Here is a 10782-nt window from a genome sequence, read left to right on the forward strand (position 1 = left end):
AAGTGCCCAGGGACGGAGGGCCAGAGGCCATCCACAGCAAGAGAGAAGAACAAACAAGGAAAAGAGGGAGATATTGCAGTGATCTAGGACTTATTAATGGGGAACTTTAGTCAGCTGTGAAGGCTAAGATGGGGTGATAACCACGCTGGCAGCAGTCAAAAGGTGGGGGTGAGTGTGGCTACCAAAAAGCCAGGTTATTGGACACCAGCTTTACTCCCCGCCCCTCATTTTCCCCCTGTGCCCAAGCCAGTGCCTTAGATGGCTCTATAAATGCCCCAATCCTAGCTTTCTCCAGAGACTGCCTGAAAAACCTCTGTCACTTGAGTCCTTCTATATCTCTCATAGCCTCCAAGTGGGGCCCCAGCCCAAAGGATGTGGGAGCTGCGTTCCTTAGCCTTCTCTCGGGCTGTCTGTGCAGAGTTCTTGGCCACACTCCTCTTCGTCTTCTTTGGCCTGGGGTCAGCCCTCGACTGGCCTCATGCTCAGCCCTCTGTCCTGCAGATCTCTCTTGCCTTTGGTCTGGCCATTGGCACCCTGGTGCAAACCTTGGGCCATGTGAGCGGAGCCCACATTAACCCAGCTGTGACTGTAGCCTGTCTGGTGGGCTGCCACGTCTCCTTCCTCCGAGCTACCTTCTACGTGGCTGCCCAGATCCTGGGGGCTGTAGCTGGGGCTGCCCTTCTCCATGAGCTCACTCCACCTGACATCAGGGGAAATCTAGCCATCAATGCGGTGAGTAGTCCAGAAGTCTTATATGATAGAAATAGTACCAGAGTAGGGATCAAGAGAGTTTCAAGTCACTATTCCACTTAATAACTAAATAGTGAAAATCCAGGGACCTTGACTTTAGCAGAGACCTGGTTCTGAATTGTCTTCTGTTACTCACTGGCTATGTGCTGCGGTCAAATCACTTAACTTCTTTGCTCCTCAGTTTCCTCACCTGTAAAACATAAATGACAATTCCTACAGAACCTGCCTTTCTGAGTTATTGTGATAATCAAATGAGTTAATCGTTATTAAGTGCTTTGTAAATCAAAAAGGGCTTTACAAATGTCAGGTGTTACTGGTTATGTGACTCTAGTCTAATCACTTTATATCTCTAAAAGTATCTTCTCATCTGTAAAATTAAGATACCAGCACATACCATTGGCTTCACAAGATCTTTGTCAGGTGGAAAACATTGTATTAATGGGAATTATTATTATTCTCGACCTCTAGGAATAGAAAAGGGCCAGGAAAGGCTTTTGCTGATTATTAGGATAAGATTGTCTAGGAACTCAGAATTCTGGATTTGAATATGAGACACTAGGTTTGTTGTTGTTGTTTTAATGGGAAGAAGAGGTAACTAGGACAGTCTATATTTAGTGAGGAATGTTGGAGATTGGAGGTAAGATTCAATCCCCAGGTGGAGGCTCTAGCCAAAATCAGAATTGGGGTTACAAATGTAATTGGAAGCTATCAAAGGTCTAAGTTATCCTTAAGAACAGAGATGGGACTGAGGTTCATAATGGGTACATAAATGCACAATTTTTGTCCTCCAAGAAACAACCTTAAAAATCAGCACTAGAGTACAAGCTTCTTAACCTCTTGTTTTTCTTTTCTTTTTTTTTTTCCCTGTCCTGGATTCCTCTGGCAGTCTGGTGAAGCCTATCTGACCCCTTCTCAGAAAAAGGTTTTTAAATACATAAAATACAATACAAAAGAAAACTAGTTATATTGAAACACAGTTATTAAAATAGCTTTTTTTTAAACACAAGTTCATGCACCCCAGTTAAGAACTCTTATTATAAAAAAAAAAGAGACAGAGAGAGAGAGAAGAAAACACCTATTGTAACAGAAAAGGTGCTAGGCTGCTCAGCGGGAGAGCTAGGTTCTAGCTCTAGTCCACTTAGAACCAAGGGGAAGGAGGTATGTCTGTGGGTTCTGAGCAGTCCTGATGAGGAGGAGTAGAAGTCAGGAGTGGGGCATTCTAGGAACAACTGGAAATCCGGGGACTTTGAATCTCCCCTCAAGAGTCAGGTGAGGGAATCTACCAAGCTCCCCACTTACAGCTCTTCCTGTCCTTTCCCTGACTTCATCCCTTGCCCCAATCCTTCTGTTTCTACCTATGAGGGCCCATCATCCCTGCTCCCACCTTCCTATGAATTTGTCTACTAGAGCCTAGGCAGGGGTCACCCACTGCAGCAGATACACAGGTAATAGCTAATCCTGTGGGGGAACCAGTTTCTTACTTGAGCTGTGTTGATGATTCCTTGTGACCCTAAGCAAGTCACTAAAACTCCTCGAGTCTCAGTTTCTTCATTTAGCAAATGAAATTAATAATACTTGTACTACCTATCTCACAGACAGAGCACGGTTCCTAGAGTCTTCTTGACTTGAATTCAAATCCAGCCTCAGATACTTACTAGCTATGTGACCCTGGGCAAGTCACTTAAACTTTGCTACAGTTTCCTCATCTATAAAATGGGAATAATAATAGCATTTGCTTCCAAGGACTGCTGTGAGAATATTTATAAAGTGCTATATAAATACTAGCCATTATTATTTAAGGTACTATGAAAAATATGTTCTATTATTATCATTTTAGAAATGAGGAAACTGAAGCCCAGGGAGGTTAGTTAGTGGCAGAGCCCAGACTAGGTCCTCTAACTATTTGCATTATGCCCCACAGCCTCTTGCTAAGTTAAAACTGAGACAAAACACAGGTTACTCGTGTGCATGTGGTGCTGCTGGGCTGTAGTGTTTGCAGGGAGGAGTTATTTGTGTAGTTGGAACAGACTGCCCATCACCCCCCAGGAGACCTGGAAAACCCGAGCACCAGTTCTAATCACAGCCATAGAGAGGTCCCAGGGAAGGCCTCTGAGTTAATAATAGCTAGGAATTGCAAACATGATTCCTTGAGAGGCACTGTGATGAGTTACAAAGAGCTCTAGCCTTGGAGTTAGGAGCCCTGTGTCCATGTCTTCAAACAAATACAGCTTGCATTGTCTTTGGAAAGTAATTGAACTTTTGTGAATTCCTCATCTGTAAAAAATGGGTATAACAACTACCTATCTCACCGGGTGGTTGTAAAGAAAGTTCTTTGGGAGCCTTAAAGATATGTAAAAATTGAGCTATTATCATAGTGTAGTGATTGATTCATCGGCTGGCATGCAGAGAGCCAGCACTGGGAGAGCCCAAGGTATGCCAGGCACATGTGCTACCCTCCTACACTGGCCTCAGCTTGGGACATAATCTCTGATTCTTCATCCCTTCTCCCAGCAGTTCCCCAGACTTCCCAAGGCTATTCAATAGTATCAGATTGACAATCCTGAAGCAATCCATTAATACAGTGGAAAGAGCCCTGGGTCTGGAGGCAGAAGAGTCAGATTTGAGTCCCAGCTCTGTTGTTTACTTATGTGATCTTCAGCCAATCCATTCACCTCTCCGCAGCTTAGTTTTCTTCTGTAAACTGAGGGGCTTGGATCCTACCTCCACAGTAATCTGTAGGATTTGGCACATAACTCTTACTATCCCCCACCCCAGCCTCCCTGTTAGTCAGAGAGGGCAGTAGGGAACAAAGTCCAGGTCACTTAGGTTCTTCTTCTTTGCCTCAGTTTCTCCCATGCAGTGATATTGGGATCCACTTTTTGGCCCTCTCTGAACTCCTAGAAGAGGTAAATGGGATGCTCCCAAGAAATATCAGCAAGACTGAACCCTAAGAAAGTTCATCCCATTCAGCTATCATTTGCAAAACACAAAGCTAGTAGGGATAACTAATACACTGAATGACAGTATCCAAAATGTTCGTTATGGCTTAGAAAATTAGGTCAAATCTAATAAGATGAAACTCAAAAGGGAAAAAGGAAAGTTTTACATTCAGGTTTAAGAAGTTGACTTTGAAAGACTTAGGGAGGCACAGTTAGACAATGGTTTGTCTGGAAAAAGTCTTGGGGATTTCAGTGGACTGCAAACTCAATATGAGTCAATAATGTTGATTTAGTTATGAATGGAAAGAAAGAAAGAAATGGAAGGAGGAAAGAGGGAGGGAAGGAAAAGAAAGGAAGGAAGGGAAGAAAGGAAGGAAGGAAGAGAGAAAGGAAGAAGGAGGGAGGGAAAAGAAAGGAAGGAGAGAAGGACAGGAAGGAAAGAAGGAAAGGAAAGGAGAGAAGGAAAGAAGAAAGAAAGGAAGGAAGGAAGGAGGGAGGGAAAAGAAAGGAAGGAGAGAAGGACAGGAAAGAAGAAAAAGGAGAGAAGGAAGGAAGAAAAAGAAAGGAAGGAGAGAAGGAAAGAAGGAAGGAAGAGAAAGAAGGAAGAAAAGAAAGAAGGAAAAGGAAAGGAAAGAAAAGAGAAAGGAAAAGAAAAGAAACTATGATTATAATGACCCACTTTGGCCCCCAAAAAGAGATAAGAAAATGCACCTCTCTTCATTCTTTGTAGAGATGGAGGACGATAGGTGTGGAACATTGTATACATTGTCACACTCCATCAGTGCGTTGGTTAGTTTTCTGAAACTTTCTCTCTCTCTCTCTCTTTCTCTCTCTCTCCCTCTCTCTCTGTCTCTGTCTCTCTCTCTTTTCTCCCTCTTTTCATTTTTCATTGCAAGTGATGCCTCTCTGGGAGAGGAAGCGGGAGAGAGAACTTTTGAAAATAGAAGTGATATATAAACAACAGATATCAATAAAAATTTTTAAAATGTGATTGACAGCCCTAAAAACTAATAAAATATTGGACTGCATGGAGGGACATGGCTTCCAGGAGTAAGGAAGTAATAGGTTACCTATACTCTGCTCTTGTCCGATACTGTCTAGGTATCCAGGTAATTAGGTCAAGTATTAGGTTAAATTCTGGACTCCAGAGGGGGCCCAGACAGCGAAAGGTCCATGACAGGTGAAGATTAGTTGAAGAAATTGAGGCTACTTAGCCTGAAGAAGAAAAGGCTCACAGGAAATATAATAACTATCTTCAAGTTTCTGAAGGGCTGTCATGGAAGATGGATTAGCTCAGTGATGTCTGATCCCAGAGGGCAGAATTAGAAGTAGCAAAGAGGCAAAGTTAGGCTGGAAGACAAACTTCCCAACAACTAGCTCAGCCGCAGAGTGAGCCAGGCTGCCTGAGGAGCAGGGAAGAAACAGTGAGGCTTTCTTACTGGAGATCTCCAAGCAAAGATTGGATGACCATTTGTCAGGCATGTTGTACTTGTACTGGGAATTCCTTCTTGGATATAGGTTGGACTCAATAATATTAATATCTAATATATAACATTTGGAATTTTATAAAGCACTATATATATATGCATATACATATATGTATTTTGAAGATAGAAACTCTTATTATCACCATTTTACAGATGAAGAAACTGACACAGACAGAGGTTGTGGACTTGTTTCCTAGTGAGCTGTGGTCTGAGGCCAAATTTGAACTCAGGTCTTTCTGGTTTCAGGCCCAGTACGCTATCTACTATACCACCTATGTTTTTAAATTTGAAATTGCCTGATTCTGTGATTCCCCCTTCTGTTACACTCACTAGATCCTCCCTTCTCTTTGCATGTGAGTGTCTTGGGGAGTAGGAGGAATTTTTTTCCTTCAAGATGGAAATTAATCTGAAGGAGGATGACTGCCTTCTATTGGTTGATCTTAGGCAGGAACTTCCATCAGGAAAAGAGACTAAGGTAAGACTGGGTTAAGCATGAGCTCCAACTCTTAGGATGCTTAGGAGGTTATAACTTATTATTATTATATTGATTTGTGTATCTCAGTCTCCCTCATTAAAGTGAAAACTTTTCCAATTCACAAACATTTATTAAGTGCCTATTGTATGCATTGCAGGAACTACTTGAGGGCAGGGACTAAGATATTTTTCATCACTCTATCCCCAGGGTCCTAACAGAATATTTTGAACATAGTAATAACAATAACAGTAATAACAATGATAATATCTCACATTTATAAATGAGTATTTAATACGTTTGCTTAAGTTGTAATTGATTTAAAACAAAGGAGGAACTTCTTTAGTTCATTTGCTAGTGAACTAACAAATTAGGCTCCCCCAATCTAGGAGAGTTGGTGGAATCAACTTCAGATGCTAGAGGAGGACTTCACATGGCTGGAATGGCTCAGAGGCTATCCTGACCCAAAGCAGGATAATGGATGCTATGACTCCAGAGTTTCTGAGAAGCCTAAGAGTCCCCATGTGCCCATTAGTGGCTCTGATCACCAAAGATAATGGGAGAAATTAAGGTTTGATGTTAAAAGGGCCTCGGATGCCTAGATAGAACACTATAACCCAGGGTAGGATAGGGAAGAAAAGGCAGACTGGGACCTGGAGAAGAAGCAGGGGGGCCTTTTATTGGCAGCTGTTCCATTCAGACCAATGCCCAATCCCTGAGGGCAGGGAGAGGCTTGGCAAAATAAGTGGCAAAAACTAGGCTAGGGATTAGGTGTGGCTGGATTATGAAATCAACCTTTAGCTCTTCTGCCTAAGGTTGCTCTGCTTGATCGCACCCAGCTTGGCACAGGGGTGAGGTAGGTGCCAGGAGATATACTGGGATGGATGGAGAGACAGCATCATTAGGGAAAGTGAGCCTCAGAGAGGGAATAGGTATAGGCCAGGAATACATTGAGGAATAGGTCAACCCTAGAAACAGAAACATGTAGTAACAGGGTAAAATCTTGGTCCAGGGAAAGATTTAGGGAGTGGGAATAACCTTCCAAAGGCTTTTCTCCCTACCATAGAAAACTTCCCCCAAACCTAAGGCCTCAGCAGCCAACCAGTTTCCCCAAAATTTAGGGAAAGAACTATAGGCTTAGCCTCTAAAGAAGTATAGACTTAGTTTCTAAACTCCCCCCAAAAATAACTTTGCCCTCCCCCTCCCCAGCCTCCTCAAGGAAAATGCCACACAAGGTGCTCTGAAATCCATGGTAGTCAAAGTCTTTCCTTCTGTCTAACATAACTCTCTTCTCCTGCAGTGGAAACCCCCTCCTCTCTTATCTCATTTGCTTCTCTTATCCTACAAGAAGCTTGAGCCTGTATCATGATCTCAGTACAGGCATACCTTGGAGATATTGCAGGTTCAGTTCCAGACCACAGCAATAAAGCAAATAATGCAATAAAACAAATCACATGAATTTTTTGGTTTCCCAGTGCATATGAAAGTTATGTTTACATTACACTGCAGTCTATTAAGTGTGCAATAGTATTCTGTCTAAGAAAGCAATGTACATACTCAATTTAAAAATGCTTTATTGCTAAAAATGCTAATCATCCTCTGAGCCTTCAGAGAGTCATAATCTTTTTGCTGGTGGAGGGTCTTGCCTCAGTGTTGATGACTGCTGACTGAGGAGGGTGGTGGCTGCGAAAGGCTGGGATGGCTGTGACAATTTCTTAAAATAAGACAACAATGAAGTTTACCACATCTATTGACTCTTTCTTTTGCTTGAACATTTAGAGGCCATTGTAGGCTTATGAATCAGCCTAATTTCAAAATATTGTTGTGTCTCAGGGAATAGGGAGCCTGAGGAGGAGAGAGACAGGGACAGCCTGTCAGTGGAGCAGTCAGAACACATACACCTTAATTGATTAAGTTTACTGTCTTATATGGGCCTGGTTTGTGGTGCCCCAAAACAATTACAACAGTAACATCAAAGATCACTGATCACAGATCACCATAACAGACAGAATAATAATAACGAAAAAATTTGAAATATTGCAAGAATTATCAAAATGTGACACAGAGACACGTTGTGAGCACATGCTGTTGGAAAAATGGCGCCAATAGACTTACTTGATGCAGGATTACCATAAATCTTCAATTTGTTAAAAAAAAAAAACACGCAAATCTGCAAAGTGCAATAAAGCAAAGCATAATAAGATGAGGTGTGCCTTATGTCTCCTTATTCTCACCCCCATTTTCTTCTCAAGCCTAGACAATATCTATTCCTATCACTGTTTCTCTTCGCAGTCTGGCTCCCAAACATTTATACCATGAAGATTACTCCCCTTCCTTTATCTGGGTATGTCCCTACTCTCCCAGCTCCAGGTAGGGATACAAGATAGGAAGAAATCATGAGCTTGGGATTAGGATGACAGGTGACCCTAGTATATATCCATTCTATATTATTCCCATATGGAATGGTAGTGAGGCAGAGGGAAGAATAAGGTATCTAGTGAAAAGAGAACTGGACTTAGAGTTCCACCGGGTTTGAGACTTATTCCTTTGAAGCATCTAGGTGGCACAGTGGATAGAGTGATGGGCTTGGAGTAAGGAATACTTGAGTTCAAATCCTACCTCAGATACTTATTAGTTGTGTGACCTTGAGCAAGTCAATTAATCTCACTCAGTCTCAGTTTCTCTCATCTGTAAAATGTGGATCATAATAGCACCCACCTTACAGGGTTGTTGGGATGATAAAATCAGACTATGTGTAAAGTGCATTGCAAAATTTAAAACACTATATAGATGTTAGTGATTATTATCTTTCCATTTACTAGCTCTGTGACCTTGGCCAAACCACAAAATATCTCTAGGTTTTAGTTTCTTTATTTGCAAAATGAGGCCCAGACCAAAACATAGCCTTCCAGCTATGAAGCCCTGTGAACTTCCTGAAAAGAAGGAAGGAAGGAAAGAAGGGAAGGAGGAGGAAAGGAGGAAGAAAGGATAGAAGGAAGGAAGGAAGGAAGGAAGGAAGGATGGAAGTAAGGAAGGGAGAGAGGGAAGGAGGGAAGAAGGAAGGGGTACCTGCTTGCATGGGTGCTTAGGGTCCCATCTCCTCTGCTTCCTTCAGGCCACCCTTTACCCCCTGACTGCTCTCTTTCTCTAGCTCAGTAACAATACAACTGCTGGCCAAGCTGTCACCATGGAGCTCTTCTTGACCCTGCAACTGGTCCTCTGTATTTTTGCCTCCACTGACGACCGTCGAGAGGACAACATTGGCTCTCCAGCCCTCTCCATCGGCTTCTCGGTGGCCTTGGGCCACTTGCTGGGAGTAAGTCATAACCCAGTTCAGGCTTCCTGAGAGAGGGGAAATGCAGAGACACCCTTCCCAAGGAGAAGATACGAATCCCAGTGCCATCCCTTAATATGTACCGTGTCCCTCCCCACTATCAATTCCGTGGTAAGACATAAAAAGGATGATTTAAGAATACCTGGCATTTATTCATTGTACTTTAAGGTTGCCATTGGATCTTCACAGCAGACCTTCCGAGGAGGGCACTGTAGTACCCATTTTACAGTGACATTTGGTTTGGAGCAGGGGTAGGTAGGAGTCACATGACTGTTGTACACGTTGAAGGGCGGGATTAAAACCTAGGTCTCTCCTCTCTAGAAGTTCAGGCCTCTTTACACTCTAGCTCCCATTCAGCAGCTGATTTCATATGGTGAAATCCTCATCCTTTCTTCTGCCCCCTATGTGCCTATGGACGCCTACCTCTGCCTCGGCTATGTGGAGGCAAAGTGGTGGTGGGGGGAGCTGTACAGGGAGGAGTGAGCATACCAACAATGAGGAATCCAGGAAACCCTGAGTGAGGCTCAGGCTGAGCTTGGACATGAAGTGAAATCCTCAGTCTTACTGCCTTAAAGCACCTATTTAAACCCTGCTCCCTCCTTACTGAGGATTCTCCATGATCTTTTTCTCTCCCAGATCCACTATACTGGCTGTTCCATGAATCCAGCCCGTTCTCTGGGCCCTGCGGTTGTCGTGGGCAAGTTTGATGACCACTGGGTAAGAGATGAAACCCTCTTCTCTCCCCACAAAAGATCCTAGAGGGAGATCAAGGGCCAGTATGTGGAAATTTCCCTTCTGGGAAAGGGGAATTGGTTCAGCGTTAAAGGATTAATTTCATAGGGATTTCCCAAAGGAATAGGATTCAACTACTCCCCACCACCAAAATAGTAGAGTCTCCAGACTCCCTAAGAGGCTTTGATGGTTCTTGAAGGTAGAACCAAGTCAGGCCAAGTCAGAGGTAAGGAAGATCCAAGATGCTCTAGGATTCCTACAATTCCCCTTGGAAATGGCTTAGAATCACAGAAACACCTCCTTCAGTTGGTTCTAACTCCTTAACCCTGTCTTCTCTCCATCTTCTAGATCTTCTGGATTGGACCTCTGGTTGGTGCCATCCTAGGCTCACTCATCTACAACTACCTCCTATTCCCACATGCTAAAAGCCTCTCAGAAAGGCTGGCCACTCTGAAGGGGAAAGAGCCAGAGGCAGACTGGGAGGAAAGGGAAGTGAGGAGGAGGCAATCTGTGGAACTCCACTCCCCCCAGAGCCTGCCTCGAGGCAGCAAAGCCTGATGTCGCTTTGGCCCCACACCAGGCCCTCTGGGGCAAGAAGAATGAACCCCAGAGACAGAGAAGTTAGGGGAACCTGGAGCTGTTGACTGTGGGGGTCAGAGCTTATGCCCTGGACTGGAGGGGGCCTCCCATCCACGCACTACTGTGCCTCTCTTCCATATCCGGACAGGAGACGACCTGCCTGTCCCCACCTACATTCTCATCCTGCCAAGGGTGGAAGCTGGCCCCAGTACAGGATGGAAAACAGTTTCCTGTACATGTGATGCAGTGGGTGACCCCTGCACAGGATACATATGAGGGGAGGGGAGGGGAGCAGAGCAGCAGGTACTGGTAGGTGTAAGAAGGACCGGGGCAAGGGATAAGGTCAGCAGACAGAAGCAGCAAGAGCTGCTGAGCTATTCCAAAGAAGGAGCTTGGTAGATTCCCTCACTTGACCCTGGAAGGCAGAATCAGTTCCCACCTGCTTCTATAACTCCCCCTGCTTTCCTTAAAATGGCTCAGAACCTACAG

At 43.9% G+C, this 10782-nt stretch overlaps 1 protein-coding gene across 1 annotated transcript; it reads left to right on the forward strand.

The window, feature by feature from the left end:
* The first annotated feature begins 372 nt into the window (after positions 1-372).
* On the forward strand, positions 373-10272 carry AQP2 (aquaporin 2). The gene is made up of 4 exons (XM_027844275.1): positions 373-732; positions 8800-8964; positions 9619-9699; positions 10063-10272. The coding sequence occupies exons 1-4, from the start codon at positions 373-375 to the stop codon at positions 10270-10272; spliced, it is 816 nt and encodes a 271-aa protein (XP_027700076.1).
* The last annotated feature ends 510 nt before the right edge of the window (positions 10273-10782 follow it).

Source organism: Vombatus ursinus, unplaced genomic scaffold, assembly GCF_900497805.2.
Source record: "Vombatus ursinus unplaced genomic scaffold, bare-nosed wombat genome assembly UNPS02014941.1, whole genome shotgun sequence".
NCBI lineage: Eukaryota > Metazoa > Chordata > Mammalia > Diprotodontia > Vombatidae > Vombatus > Vombatus ursinus.

Bases quoted from the DNA above. Each gene is read 5' to 3' on its own strand.
- AQP2 (XM_027844275.1), top strand. From the start codon at position 373: ATGTGGGAGCTGCGTTCCTTAGCCTTCTCTCGGGCTGTCTGTGCAGAG. The intron at 733-8,799 runs GTGAGTAGTCCA...CTCTTTCTCTAG, and splicing joins GAAATCTAGCCATCAATGCG to CTCAGTAACAATACAACTGC. The intron at 8,965-9,618 runs GTAAGTCATAAC...TTTCTCTCCCAG, and splicing joins CCTTGGGCCACTTGCTGGGA to ATCCACTATACTGGCTGTTC.